The sequence below is a fragment of the Leuciscus leuciscus genome, assembly GCF_965113295.1.
Source record: "Leuciscus leuciscus genome assembly, chromosome: 14".
NCBI lineage: Eukaryota > Metazoa > Chordata > Actinopteri > Cypriniformes > Leuciscidae > Leuciscus > Leuciscus leuciscus.
The window spans coordinates 41,265,201-41,281,373 of NC_138738.1; the positions used below are offsets into that span (position 1 = coordinate 41,265,201).

Consider the following 16,173-nt stretch of genomic DNA (forward strand, 5'->3'; position numbering starts at 1 on the left):
TGTCCCTCTCTCTGTCCCTCTCTCTGTCCCTCTCTCTGTCCCTCTCTCTGTCCCTCTCTCTGTCCCTCTCTCTGTCCCTCTCTCTCTCTCTCTCTGTCCCTCTCTCTCTCTCTCTCTCTCTCTCTCTCTCTCTCTCTCTCTGTCCCTCTCTCTCTCTCTCTCTGCCTCTCTCTGTCCCTCTCTCTCTCTCTCTCTGCCTCTCTCTGTCCCTCTCTCTGTCCCTCTCTCTGTCCCTCTCTCTGTCCCTCTCTCTGTCCCTCTCTCTCTCTGTCTCTCTGTCTCTCTGTGTCTCTGTCTCTGTCTCTCTGTCTCTCTCTCTCTGTCTGTCTCTCTCTCTCTCTCTCTCTGTCTCTCTCTCTCTCTCTCTCTGTCCCTCTCTCTGTCCCTCTCTCTGTCAATTCAATTCAATTCAGAAAGCTTTATTGGCATGACAAAAAAGTACATTTTGTATTGCCAAAGCATCACAACAACATAGAAAATGATTTAGAACATTTAGTACACAGAATTATAATAATAGTTAAATTAAATAAAAAAGATAGTATTATATATATATTATCTTGGCTAGATATTGCAAAAATAATAATACTGATAACATAAAACAATAATAATAGAGTAAACAAAGATTAATAAATAAAATAGAAAGGATTATAATGCAGAAATCATGTATATAAAAAACAAAAATAAACACTGAACTTGAACATTATATACATGTGTGTAGGTGTGATGGGATGGGTTAGGCTGTTAGGCTGTGTGTGTGTGTGTGTGTGTGTGTGTGTGTGTGTGTGTGTGTGTGTGTGTGTGTGTGTGTGTGTGTGTGTGTGCCTCTCTCTGTCCCTCTCTCTGTCCCTCTCTCTGTCCCTCTCTCTGTCCCTCTCTCTGTCCCTCTCTCTCTCTCTCTCTCTCTCTCTGTCCCTCTCTCTCTCTCTCTCTGTCCCTCTCTCTCTCTCTCTCTCTCTGCCTCTCTCTGTCCCTCTCTCTGTCCCTCTCTCTGTCCCTCTCTCTCTCTCTCTCTGTCCCTCTCTCTCTCTCTCTCTGTCCCTCTCTCTCTCTCTGTCCCTCTCTCTCTCTCTGTCCCTCTCTCTCTCTCTCTCTCTCTCTCTCTCTCTCTCTCTCTCTCTCTCTCTCTCTCTCTCTCTCTCTCTCTCTCTCTCTCTCTCTCTCTCTCTCTCTGTCCCTAACCCTAACCCTAACCCTAACCCTAACCCTAACCCTAACCCTAACCCTAACAAAGCAATCTTGGTTTTTCAAAGAAAATATTTGGCTTCTATTCACTGCCTGATTAAAAATCCCCAAAACAATGTTTATGAACGGTGGAACTCAGACCCGTCACGATTAGAGGTGGGAATCACGATACGATACGATACATGGCTCGCGATACCAATAATTTCATGATACAGCAATTCTGCGATAATCGATATATTGCTAGACAATCCTAATACATCATAATATCTGTCTATCTGACATCTGACGCTGGGAGCAGGGAAATCTATTCAGCGCATTCATTCAAATATCGATATTTGGCGCCAGCGTATCGATTCTCGTATCTCAAGAACAACGATGTATCGCTCTATCGATATTTTGTCCCACTCCAGTCACAATCATGAATATCGTGATTAATGATTTCAAGAGAGAAGATCACGTGGGTGTTTGAATCGAGATTGCGATCTTTTAACGATAAATAGTAAGCCTAACATATTTTACACTTGCAATCGTATTTAATATAATTTTTTTAAATAAATTAGGCCCATATGATCTCTTTCATATACTATAAAAATTTATATATTTTTTATAATGCAGCCTGATTAGACCCTTAAGCCTACATTCCATATGAAGAAAGACCTTTGACCATCTTCATGTACTTTAAGTGTCGTTTTTGATCATCTTTTGTTGAAAAAGTAGATTAAACATGCATTTGATGGCATTTCTTTAAGAGCTTAAACTTTCCTTATTTGAATGGCAAAATTGAAATTTAAACTGCACAAGTATTACGCTTATCTCCGATTGCATCAACCAAAACAGGCGATTAATCAATAATTCATGTTCAACTGCCCAAAAGTTTGTTTTTAGGCATCACAAAAGACTATATTATATTATTGATGACACTGAATTGTCTCAAAACCTCTGAGAAGAAAACAGATGTGAAGCTCACAGTCGAACGGCTGGTGATAAAAGGATAAAGAGACGGATGGAGGGATTACAGAGAGAAAAAGAAGATAAAGAGTGAGATTAACTACACTAACTGAGCAATCTGATCACACACACACACACACACACACACGAGCAGCTGCTGCTGTAATCTACAAGGCTAATCTAAAACACTGGACTATAATCAGAGTTTAATGCTTTTCCTCTCGCTTTAAACTGTTGTGAAGCTCCTTGTTGTCCAAAAACAACACATCGCTCATCATGTTTGATTTTAACAGCGTCGAACAATTACAACACGAGTGTGCAACCCTCATCCGGCCAAACCAAAGCGAATCGTCATCGTTTAAGGGTTTCCTAACCAGGGATCATGATGGAAATGCAAGGTTTTTGTTAAACTGAATAATACATAATTATACAAAATATACAAGATACAAATATTTAGGGATGCACCGATATGAAAACTTTGGCCGATACCGATAACTCTTTATATTTGAAAGCCGATAACCAATATATTTTGGCAGATAAATCTAAATAAAAATTCTTATAATTTTTGAGGGCCTAAAAATAAAAAAATAAAAAAGTCTCATATCCAAATCACACCATTACAATTATGTTCTCATTATTTTCCTTTTCAAAGTGATTCAAATCATATTTCAAGCAATTCAAAACCATCATGTTGAACAGTTGCGCATCTGAAGAGTCTCAGCTGGAGGAAATAATACATTATTTATCGGCTTTAATTTATCAGGGAAATTATCTTAGCGATAACGCTAACATTAAAAAAGAACATATATCGGCCAATACCGATATGGTGGCCAATATATTGTGCATCCCTCAAAAATAATAGAACGTTTTTATCATTTGTGATTGAGAAAGCGCATCTAACGAGTCACAGAGAATCACAGTGTGTTCTGGGAGTCTGTCGAAGAGGAAGAGCTGACGCTGTGTTCCAGAGTGATTGACTGACGCTTGACCTTCCAGTAATGAACAGAGACGGTCATTTCTCTGACACCGGTATGAAGCTTCACTTTCGAGATCAACTGCACAATTGAGACCATTTATGCACCAGATCTGTGAATAATGAAGGCTTTAATTAAACCTGGGGGCAAAAGCTCCTTAAAATGACATCAATTACTGGACTGAGATAGGAGATCAAGGGCGCTCGGCAGTGGACGAGATTACACCAGTTCTCCCTGAGAGAAGGAACACACACCGTAATTAACCTCAGAGGATGCCTGCCGTCTAACGCCAACGACTCCAGCGCTCGGGTCAACAGCGCTGCGCATGGGAACATTAGAACGACTCCAGTGCTCGGGTCAACAGCGCTGCGTATGGGAGCGTTAGAACGACTCCAGCGCTCGGGTCAACAGCGCTGCACATGAGAACGTTAGAACGACTCCAGTGCTCGGGTCAACAGCGCTGCGCATGGGAACGTTAGAACGACTCCAGTGCTCGGGTCAACAGCGCTGCGCATGAGAACGTTAGAACGACTGCAGTGCTCGGGTCAACAGCGCTGCGCATGAGAACGTTAGAACGACTCCAGCGCTCGGGTCAACAGCGCTGCACATGAGAACGTTAGAACGACTCCAGTGCTCGGGTCAACAGCGCTGCGCATGGGAACGTTAGAACGACTCCAGTGCTCGGGTCAACAGCGCTGCGCATGAGAACGTTAGAACGACTGCAGTGCTCGGGTCAACAGCGCTGCGCATGAGAACGTTAGAACGACTCCAGCGCTCGGGTCAACAGCGCTGCACATGGGAACGTTAGAACGACTGCAGTGCTCGGGTCAACAGCGCTGCGCATGGGAACGTTAGAACGACTGCGGTGCTCGGGTCAACAGCGCTGCGCATGGGAACGTTAGAACGACTCCAGTGCTCGGGTCAACAGCGCTGCGCATGAGAACGTTAGAACGACTGCAGTGCTCGGGTCAACAGCGCTGCGCATGAGAACGTTAGAACGACTCCAGCGCTCGGGTCAACAGCGCTGCTCATGGGAACGTTAGAACGACTGCAGTGCTCGGGTCAACAGCGCTGCGCATGGGAACGTTAGAACGACTGCAGTGCTCGGGTCAACAGCGCTGCGCATGGGAACGTTAGAACGACTCCAGTGCTCGGGTCAACAGCGCTGCGCATGGGAACGTTAGAACGACTCCAGCGCTCGGGTCAACAGCGCTGCGCATGAGAACGTTAGAACGACTCCAGCGCTCGGGTCAACAGCGCTGCGCATGGGAACGTTAGAACGACTCCAGCGCTCGGGTCAACAGCGCTGCGCATGGGAACGTTAGAACGACTCCAGCGCTCGGGTCAACAGCGCTGCGCATGGGAACGTTAGAACGACTGCAGTGCTCGGGTCAACAGCGCTGCGCATGGGAACGTTAGAACGACTGCAGTGCTCGGGTCAACAGCGCTGCGCATGGGAACGTTAGAACGACTGCAGTGCTCGGGTCAACAGCGCTGCGCATGGGAACGTTAGAACGACTCCAGCGCTCGGGTCAACAGCGCTGCGCATGAGAACGTTAGAACGACTCCAGCGCTCGGGTCAACAGCGCTGCGCATGAGAACGTTAGAACGACTCCAGCGCTCGGGTCAACAGCGCTGCGCATGAGAACGTTAGAACGACTCCAGCGCTCGGGTCAACAGCGCTGCGCATGGGAACGTTAGAACGACTGCAGTGCTCGGGTCAACAGCGCTGCGCATGAGAACGTTAGAACGACTCCAGTGCTCGGGTCAACAGCGCTGCGCATGAGAACGTTAGAACGACTGCAGTGCTCGGGTCAACAGCGCTGCGCATGAGAACGTTAGAACGACTCCAGTGCTCGGGTCAACAGCGCTGCGCATGGGAACGTTAGAACGACTCCAGCGCTCGGGTCAACAGCGCTGCGCATGGGAACGTTAGAACGACTCCAGCGCTCGGGTCAACAGCGCTGCGCATGAGAACGTTAGAACGACTGCAGTGCTCGGGTCAACAGCGCTGCGCAATGAGAACGTTAGAACGACTCCAGTGCTCGGGTCAACAGCGCTGCACATGGGAACGTTAGAACGACTGCAGTGCTCGGGTCAACAGCGCTGCACATGGGAACGTTAGAACGACTGCAGCGCTCGGGTCAACAGCGCTGCGCATGGGAACGTTAGAACGACTCCAGCGCTCGGGTCAACAGCGCTGCGCATGGGAACGTTAGAACGACTCCAGCGCTCGGGTCAACAGCGCTGCGCATGGGAACGTTAGAACGACTCCAGCGCTCGGGTCAACAGCGCTGCACATGGGAACGTTAGAACGACTCCAGCGCTCGGGTCAACAGCGCTGCGCATGGGAACGTTAGAACGACTCCAGCGCTCGGGTCAACAGCGCTGCGCATGAGAACGTTAGAACGACTCCAGCGCTCGGGTCAACAGCGCTGCGCATGGGAACGTTAGAACGACTCCAGCGCTCGGGTCAACAGCGCTGCACATGGGAACGTTAGAACGACTGCAGCGCTCGGGTCAACAGCGCTGCGCATGAGAACGTTAGAACGACTCCAGCGCTCGGGTCAACAGCGCTGCGCATGGGAACGTTAGAACGACTCCAGCGCTCGGGTCAACAGCGCTGCGCATGGGAACGTTAGAACGACTCCAGCGCTCGGGTCAACAGCGCTGCGCATGTGCACTCTCTGCGCAGCGCTGCAAATTAGTATGTTTTTATGTTTCCACTGTTCGATCGCGCCCGCGCCTCTCTGAACACACACACACACACACACGCGCGCGCACGCACGCACGCAGGCACACACACAACATATTGCAGCATTGCAAACTTGACATCGCAGCCTGTCCATTATAGCCTGTCTATGATTATAGCCATAGATATTATGTCTATGATTATAGCCCATAAGTTATAGCCATGGAGCTTCAGAGCTAAGGCGGAGCTACAGATTAGGTGTCTCTAAAGAACCCGCGTATCTAACAGTAGTTCCGCATTACATTAATTTGCACGCGAGTTTTATTTATTTTTATACTGTGTATTCTCCGTGTGTATTCATGCACCGAAACGTGACGCCCGTACCGTCTCGGTTCAATACGAATACATGTACCGTTCCACCCCTACAATGGGAGGAATATTTGTGGGTCCTGATAATTCCAAATGTCTTATTACCAGTAAAAAGTGTCCTTCATTATTTTAAATATATCCAGTCAGAGTTCAAGCATATTCTTCTAAAATAATTCTGTATTTTCAGCTTCAGAATCATGAATATTGTTATTCTGGTGTCTCTATTGTCCTGTGCTTTGGGTTTCCAGCACCAAGTCCAAGACTATTCATTTACACACACAATGTAAAACCAAATTTAACATTTTAATCATACGTCTTGGAGTATCGCAATAATGTTGTATCGTGAGTTCAGTGTCGTGTTATGTATTGAATCATGAGGGAATTATTACCGCCTTAATATTTACTGAGTAATCCACTGTCAAAATGACCATTTTCACATGAGATTCGGTGCCAAATTAGAGGGGAGTAAAATGACTTTAGAAAGAAGGCAGCATTATTATTTTATTTTTACACATTAAGATCTCCATATCTGTGGGATTGAACCATATTAGGCCTTTAAAATGAAGACATCAAAATAAATGTTTGTTAAGAATCCGAATCTAAAAGGATATTAAGATATCTTTAATACTTCTTGAGTTACAGACATGCAAACTTAGGGCAAAAACACACAAGAAGTGCTTTTTCCCCATTTTGAACAGTCACCGTTGGCATATAATGCAACAAATATGGCTAAAGTCAACAGATTTAACTAATAGACCTACCAATCTCTGAGCAAAAATAAAATAATGATAATGCCATCTTTCAAAAGTCATTTTTATACCCCTGTAATCTGGCTCCAGAGCTCTGGTGAAAATTGTCATTTTGACCCCCTTATTAAAATAGTGGATTACTCAGTAAATATACATTCATAACATTTAATATTTTGGCTTTCATCACTATTTATGTTCGTCTTTCTTCAGAAAACAATATGATCAAAATAAAAAATTTGAGCCGGGGAATTTTCCAAAATGTGACTGATTTGACATGTACAGTCTAAAAAATGCTGGGTTGTTTGAACCCAATTTTGGGTCAAATATGGACAAACCCAGCCGTTTAACCCAACAGGTCCATATTTGACCCAAAATTGGGTTGAAACAACGCAGCTTTTTTTTTAGTGTAATGACCTAAATAGTGTTAAATGATTTGAACAATCCAACATTTCTCTCTCTTCAATCGCCATCTTGGATCTGTTTTCATTGATCTCAGGGCAATGCATTATGGGATTGGCTTCACCATGAAGAATGTGCACGATCCTTAGGAACGGTCTTTCTGTGTGTCTAATTGGGCTGCGCGTTTAATGGGTCTATAGCGCTGTATAATCAGATTAGCGCCGGCTCACACGCGCCTCGCTGCTCCGGCAGAGTTCAAGCCGCTCTATTGTTTACGCATTAAAACAAGAGGATAATCACGACATGAGGGACCAACGGAGGTGACGCGGCGCTGCAGTTTAACGGTTACTTATTACAGTCCAAAAGATGCGGCGTAGTTAATATTAACTGGAGATGAGACGAGCGGATTGGGACTCTTACACAACACACGATACGAGCGGAAACGGTTTCACTCTCGCCACAGTGAATGCAGTCGGAGATGATCTAGAAGAGACAGTGTGTGTTAAGAGTGTAGAGAACGGAGGGTTATCTATAGTCTCTTTTCTTCTGCTCTTGATAAACAGCCTCTCTGAGCTGGAACTAATGTCCCTTCCACAGTCCCCTGAGGGAACGCTTAGCACTGCGAAAGACGTGATGCTGAGACCACAAATAATCTGCAGAGCTGATGTTTGCACAGAGAATCTCACTGCAAAAAAAGCATATTTTGCATCAAGTTATTACATTGTTTAAATTAATACCTTTTTGCTAACTGTGATTTTGTATATGTACATTTCTGAAATACATAACTTAGTTACTCTGATAACAGATCTCTCTAAATTGTAATGTAGACTCATGCACCTTCTCTAAAGCTGATTTGAAACGTCTATTTATAGGACCAGGGTGATGATCTGATTGTGTGTCATTTATAGGGGTGTATAAAACAGGGATGTAATAAATGCATCGATATATCGAGAGATACAGAAGATTTTCATTCATCTTCCAAACACAAATGAAGAGATTTCAGTCCCTCCATTTAAAGGCCATTCCTCCATTACTTAATACATACAAAAAATGTAGGCATCGTAAAAATAATCAATCGAGCCGTCGAGTCCAAGTCTTCAGAAGAGACACGACGGCTTTATGGTCTGTGTGAGAGATCCAACGAACGCCTGCATTTAAAAAATTTATGTTTATGGAGTTTCAGTGAGATTACTATATTAAACCACTATATATAATGTTGAATATAATGTATAATAATGTAATGGGGAATATTTGTGGGTTCTGTTAATAATAAAATAATAATAATATTATTTTACTAATAATAATAATAAAGTAATATAATAAAAAAAACCTCTTTATTTTGGAATAAATATTGCGATAGTATCGTATTGTGAGTTCAGTATCGCGATTTGCATCGAACCGTGACGAGAGTATCATTACACCCCTACTCATTTATGACCACATTTTCAGCCCAAATTCTCATTACTGTAATATTTCAGAGCTTTTCTGTGCATTAATCTTAATGGCGACTCTCATTGCTGTAACGCAAAAAAAAGGGAAAAAAAAAAATCATTTGGTGTATTACAGTAATGAATATCAGGTTTTTTTGCAGCGATGCCTTATTTTTTGTTTCCCAAAGAACCTTTCAGTAATCAGTTCTTACACTAACAATTTTTTTTAAATAATCAGATTTTAATAATATTCTAAAGAACCATTTTTCACTACAAAGAACCTTTTGTGCAATGGTTGTTAAAGGTTCTTCATGCAACCATAAATGCCAATAAAGAACCTTTATTTCTTTGCATCGTACAAACAGGAATGAAAAATAATGGAAAATCACTTTATTGTTGTAAAAAGAAGCTTAAATCATCTACATTATTCAAAATAAAACGTCCTTCTTTTGGTTTCGAGGTGAAATATGGGGCAGACGTTTTCTTGGCGGGTTTAACGAGATTCAGGCCAGAATCTGCTTTCAAACTATTTGAGGACCGGCTCTTAGAAGGCTCTGATCTGCAGAGTAAAGACAGAAACATCTGGAGTCCATGTGTGTGAAACAGACGACTGGAGCAGAGAGAGACAATGAGTCACACACACAACCCCGTCATGTGCCTCATTTCCTTAAGGACTGAGGAGAAACTCACTGCCAACACACACACTCAATACACACACACACACACACACACTCACAGACATATACACACACACACTTATACACTCTCACAGACATACACACACACACACACACACACTCTCATACGGACACACACACACACACACACACACACACAGACACACACAGACACACTCTCTCAAAAAACACACACTCTCATACAGACACACACACACACACAGACACACTCTCACACAGACACACTCACAGACACACACTCTCACACATACAGACAGACACACACACACACAGACACACACACACAGACACACTCACACTCACACACTCTCATACATACAGACAGACACACACACACACAGACACACACACACAGACACACTTTACTGAGCAGCGTCTCACTGGAAGAAGCTGCAGATCTTCTGAGAGCAGAAACGACGATTCCCTCAAACTCACTGGCCTGTAACTCCTGCTAAAGGAGAGCAGCAGAACGGAGAGATCAGGAGAAAGAGAGACGAGAACGTGAACAGATGGTGGAGCCGAAGAGGAGGAGGAGCTCAGCGAACGACGGAGGTGAAGAAGAAAGACCAGATGATTTGCGAATGAGAGGATTTGCGTTTCAAACCTCTCGCTTACTTCATGTGTGTCTGTTAGAGTCTGAACGTCTGTCTGGAGTTTAACGCTTCCTGTGTGTGTGTGTGTGTGTGTGTGTGTGTGTGTGTGTGTGTGTGTGTGTGTGTGTGTGTGTGTGTGTTCCTGCTGAACACATTTAAGATGGAGGTCTGGCATCCTGACATAAGCCTCATGGCTGTGTGTGTGTGTGTGTGTGTGTGTGTGTGTGTGTGTGTGTGTGTGTGTGTGTGTGTGTGTGTGTGTGTGTGTGTGTGTGTGTGTGTGTGTGTGTGTGAGAGAGAGAGAGAGACTCCCTCAATGAGGTACTGAAAAACAAAGTACCAGAAAATGAAAAACACATTGCTCAACACACTTAAATAAAAAAATTGAGCGACTTTAAAGGTCAGTGAATAGCTCTAAAGGGAAGAGTTCGCCTGAAACAAACTCAGTGCAAGAAGATGGAAAAGAAATTCTAACGCTGCCGCTCGATTTCATGCGTCGTTGCATTCAGGAACACGTCAGACGGACACACGCAACAAACACACACTGCATTCTCAGCACTAACGCAAAGACCGCAACAGCTGACATTAGCGTGAATGTCTACGACGTTCCCTTATCTACTTTATATATACGGTCCTTTATATATAAGGTCCTTTATATACTTTATATATACGGTCCTTTATATACTTTATATATACGGTCCTTTATATACTTTATTTACGGTCCTTTATATATACGGTCCTTTATATACTTTATATATACGGTCCTTTATATACTTTATTTACGGTCCTTTATATATACGGTCCTTTATATATACGGTCCTTTATATATACGGTCCTTTATATATACGGTCCTTTATATATACGGTCCTTTATCTACTTTATATATACGGTCCTTTATCTACTTTATATATACGGTCCTTTATCTACTTTATATATACGGTCCTTTATATACTTTATATATACACAGTCCTTATACGGTCCTTTATATACTTTATATATACACAGTCCTTATACGGTCCTTTATATACTTTTTGAAGATTTTACATTAGTAGAAATGTTTGCACAGACATTTGAAGGAAACTCTATTGAGAACTGAAGACCATGCGCTTGAAACGGTGTATTTGTGTACTTCATCAAACATCAAAACAAAGACGATTTTACACCAGTATCACTGACGGACAGACGCGATGCACAGACTACACCGCGACCCTGACTTCGGCAGATGCTTTAAAGGTGAACTAAGTAACTTTTTTTACCTTAACTGAACAGCTTCGGAGTCATTGGAATGGTTATATTACTTATTTCGGGTTGAATGGTGGTCGTTTCGCACCCCCCTGGTGCCCGTGAGTGGAAAATACGCACTTGCAACTTTGAGCCGGCGGGCCGCCGGCCGCTGCGTCAGGAAGTCTCGCGTGATATCAGGTCTCGCGATGTAAACAATTGATTTACGGCCAAAAGAAATCTGCTAAAATGCTGTCATTATTGCGCTCCCTCACGCTGTTCGAACCCGAATGAAGAAGACGTTTTAAAGAACGTCCCATCTGCTTTGATGTCGTTAATCTATAGCCTCTGGTGTCTGAGAATCAACAACGAGTTTTTACAACAGTGTTGTCAAATATCTATTCCGAAGCTGTGGGGGGAGCTCTAGAGAGAAACCTGCCAGCAAAAAGCGAGAATACAGCGAAGAAATCCCGAAGCTACTGAGTGCTTCTTTAATGAGACGCAAAAACACTTTCTTGACTCCATGAGCACAAAACCAACCGAGACGCGTGTGGAGATCAGACGCATGTGCTTCTATTGTCTGTCGCAATAACATCACCACCACACCCGACTTTACTGCTCTGCTCGTGGGGTCAAAGTTCAAAGTTTCCATGGTAACACATGTGTGCAATCCCATAAGGGTAATTACTGGAGACGTGGGGTAAGTAGGGCACGATGTGTGTGTGTGTGTGTGTGTGTGTGTGTGTGTGTGTGTGTGTGTGTGTGTGTGTGTGTGTGTGTGTGTGTGTGTGTGTGTGTGTGTGTGTGTGTGTGTGTGTGTGTGTGTGTGAGTGACCCGACAGCATCGCGGCAGAATCCTGAGGATATTCAATAAATGCGACTCTGTGCATGATGTAGAAAAAAAAGCAAAGGCTTATCTGCAAATCTCTAATCAGTGTGTGTGTGTGTGTGTGTGTGTGTGTGTGTATTAACAACCCCCCCCCCCCCAAGCCCGCGTCAGGATAAATGGGAGATCAGAGACTAATGCCACTCTGAAACAAGTACAGATCTCTTTAGCACAACAAAAAGCCTCTTTACTGTTAGTGATACAGCAAATCCTCTTCTGATGCATGCGTTCGTGTGTGTGTGTGTGTGTGTGTGTGTGTGTGTGTGTGGCAGCAGTAAACTGATGTGATTTTAATATCAGTGCCGTGGAACCATGAATGCAACTAAATGAGGTTCCTACACCTTTTAACCAATCACTTTCACATAGATTTCATTCACAAACAACAACTTCTAAAGGAAAGCACAGCATAGATTGAACTAGAAAAACATAAATAATAGGAAAAATCACTATTCTTCCAGGATTTTCCCAAACTGTGCTCACGTTTCACTGCTTCATACGTCACTGGAAACGTGTTTTTAGAGAGAGAGCTGTGTGTTTACAGACGTCTCACTCCTTTAATTTCCTGCATGTCTTGCTTTTCATAAATGCGCGTCTCTTGTTACCGAATGGTTTGATTCCTGCACCCCCGCTTCATTCCTGACTCGCTGCAGGCAAATTTCCAGACACTCTCTCGGAGCAGGATCAATACCTTTTTTGGGCTACACGGGCAAGCTTTCTCACTCTCTCTCACACACACACACACACACACACATATCTGCTCAGTCTTAATCCCGTCATGGTGCAGTTCAGAGAAACCGTGAGCCATTAGCCAGTGAAAATGAGCCATTAGGACATGCAGCACTTTAGATCACTTACCGGAGAAACAGAAAGAACGAATGGAAAGAAAGAAAGAAAGAAAGAAAGAAAGAAAGAAAGAAAGAAAGAGGGAAAGGGTTGGATAGATGGATAAACTGCAGAAATGAGAGGTGAGATCATGTCTACATGCATGGAGTCTGAGGAATGGAGCAGAAGTGCTTGTGTGAGAGGATGGAAAAGTACCGCAGGATGGAGAGAGAGATGGAGCAAAGGCCTCGGATGAGACTGGGAGATCAACTCCATGATTCAGGAACATCTACTGTACTGAGGATCATAAGCGCTGCACACAGTGATAGAGTCCCTCAGTATCAGTGACTGATCCTTGAAATTTCACCTTTGGTGCCCCAATCATCACTCTTTGTTTTCATCTCATATAACAGTATAATATCAGAGAACCATGAGCGCAGACTCTAACAATGCTAGGTTGGTTGCACAAAACCAACCATTGGGTTTAACATTTAACTGTAAACCAAACGGTTGGATTTGTCTGTTTATTTGTTTGGGTCAAATGGACAAAAAACGTTTGGTTTTGTCCATATTTGACCTAAACATGGGGACCATTGAACCAAACCAGCATTTTTCACAGTGCATATTCTTACATAAACACAAACGCGTCTTTCTCACCACAGCCCAGAATCGTGATTTTAACGCTTACCTGTCCGATCTCTCCGGTTCCGTCCATCCGCGGTCGTTTGCACTCAGCCCCGACCGAATCCCCCGCCGCCGCGACGCCCTCCGGCTCCGGGTCCCCGCGCTTCATCCCCCGAACCCCCGCAGAACCCGAGTCCAGGTCCCGCTCGCGCTCCAGGATCCCGCGGCTCACGGGCAGCATTACAGATGCGACGTCGGTCGACATTAACATTGAAGAGGGCCGCAGATGTTGCGTATGAAGAGCGAATAACGAAGACGAGATGTTCTGGCAGAGGATCAGCGGCGCGTTACGGATCAGAACTGACGCTCATCTGACGCGTTAAAACCCGTTACAGACTGACGCGCGCGTGCCGCATTAAAGGCCTTTGAAGAGGAGCGAGTATTTCAGGGCCTGGACGCGAATAACAGACTCGAACCACGAGCAGAAACACCTCCGAGCTTCACAACGCGCAGAATATCCTCTGGTGAGAAACTGAAAACGGTGGAAAAAGCGAGTCTAACACACATGGACGGTCAACGCGAAGGAAACGCTTAATGCGTCTGAAGGTTTCAGATCTTCAACGCTCTTCTGTCGATGCCACTTAAATGAACCGCAAAAGCATGAAGTTCGCCTTTAAAAACAGGCGTCGCGGGAAAACGCGAGAGAAACGCGATGCATCATTCCAGTCCTTCGAGCAAGATTCAAGCGATTTCCTAAAACAAAGGAGTGGCGTGGAGCTGCTGCTTTTCCTTTCTTCTCTCTCTCTCTCTCTCTCTCTCTCTCTCTCTCTCTCTCTCTCTCTCAATGGATTCTTGCTGCGGAGAGGAAACGCGCGCGCCCCTCCTCTCCGGTTTCCTCGCGCTCTCGTTGCTTTATTCTTGCTGCAGTTTCCCGTTTTCCCTGTTTGAGCACGAAGCAGTTTTAGTGTTTAACTCGGAACCGAACGCATTACATCTGACTATATATAAGCTATATATATATGCCTATTCATATTGTATCAGCGTTTTGTTCTATAATAAACCCGCAATACTGCGACCGGGATACGTCAACAATGTGACGAGCCAATAATGAATGTTCCGAATGAAAAGCGTATGGAGAAACACAGATCTGCAACTTTGTAGCAGATCGGCTGGAACTGAAAGGGTGAATTTGCTGGAAAGATACGCTCATCTGTCCTTATATGTGTGTTGATACTGGAAGATTGATAACCAAAGCGCATATATATAATTAGCCTATTATTCTGCGATTCATATGCGGTACAGTATGTTCCTGCTGGATTCGCAGTGGAGAATGAAGCCGCCGAAAAGCGAGTCGCTTTTGCGGCGTTTTCCCGACATCTAGCGGCCACGTGGTGCAATGACACCCATCAACAATCAAAAAGTCTCGAATGCAGTTTCAAGGCCATGTTCATGCAACTTCTGAACTTTGTGTTCTTTTGCGCAATACTGGAAGGATTTTCATTTAAAAATTACCATCTGTTAGAAAAACTATTTATTGATACACAGCACCCTTTCGAAGTGTTATTCTGCTGCACCTTGGTTTAATAATCAGACAATCTGTATGTAAGTTCAACATTTTGTATCAGTATCTGTAGCCTACTATTACATTTAAATAGTAAATTCATTTATAATAGTAATTCCTGCATTTGGAGGCGCACAGCTCACCATCACTGACCCACTTTACCCCCGTTTTGAGGGGAAATGCTTCATTCAATAATTCATGGCTTATCTTTAGCCAAATTTAAGCATACACACTTTTGGGTCATTCGTGAAAGAAATACACAAATGAAGAAGAAAGCCACAATATTAAATGTAATGGCTGTATATTTACTGAGAAATTCAAATGAGAGTCAAAATGACAATTTTCACCTGAGATTTGGGGCAAATTTACAGGGCGGTACAAATGAGTTTAGAAAGATGGCAGCATCATTATTTTATTTTTGCTCAGAGATTGGTAAAGGTCTATTAGTTAAATCTGTTGATTTTAGCAATATTTGTTGTATTATATGACAGTCACAGTTCAAAAATGGGAAAAAGCACCAAGTTTGCGCGCCTGTAACTCAACAACTATTAACGATATTTTAATATCCTTTCAGATTCTGATTCTTAACAAACTTTTCTTTTGAGATATGGAGATCTCTGTCTCCATGAGTAAATTGGTCAATTGTACACATTTACAGTGGTTAAAAACCAAATGTGGGTCACTTTGCATTCAACTGATGCCTTTTTCTTTTAAAGATGAATATCTGAAGAACTAATAATGTTGAAACTACAAATGTATCTTGTTTTTGTTTTTTCTATCAACACAATTGTATAGAAAATACCTGTCTTGACATAAATGTTCTTTTTCCAAAGTTTGCATGCTTGTAACTCAAAAACTGTTAAAGATATCTCAATATCATTCTCAATTCTGATTCCTAACAAACTTTTCTTTTGCTGTCGTAATTTTTAAGACACATTATGGTTCATTTGCAGAGATATGGAGATCTCAATGTGGCTCCATTTTCACTGATCAAAATCCAAAATCTGGGTCACTTTTCAAACAGC

The 16,173-nt window shown here is 43.5% G+C and overlaps 1 protein-coding gene across 5 annotated transcripts in view; it reads right to left on the reverse strand.

The window, feature by feature from the left end:
- rbfox2 (RNA binding fox-1 homolog 2) overlaps positions 1–14,975 on the reverse strand; it is a 52,011-nt gene extending 37,036 nt beyond the window's left edge. The window contains exon 1 of one of the 5 annotated variants that reach the window (XR_014197134.1): positions 13,652–14,684. Coding sequence is in view for 4 of the 5 variants with exons in the window: in XM_082136187.1 (XP_081992313.1) it covers positions 13,652–13,858 (207 nt within the window). In the remaining variant the exon portion in view is untranslated. Of the gene's footprint in view, positions 1–13,651 lie in introns of all 5 variants that reach the window. The other 4 variants (XM_082136187.1, XM_082136189.1, XM_082136188.1 and 1 more) reach the window with 4 other exon arrangements.
- Between the last annotated feature and the right edge of the window lie 1,198 nt (positions 14,976–16,173).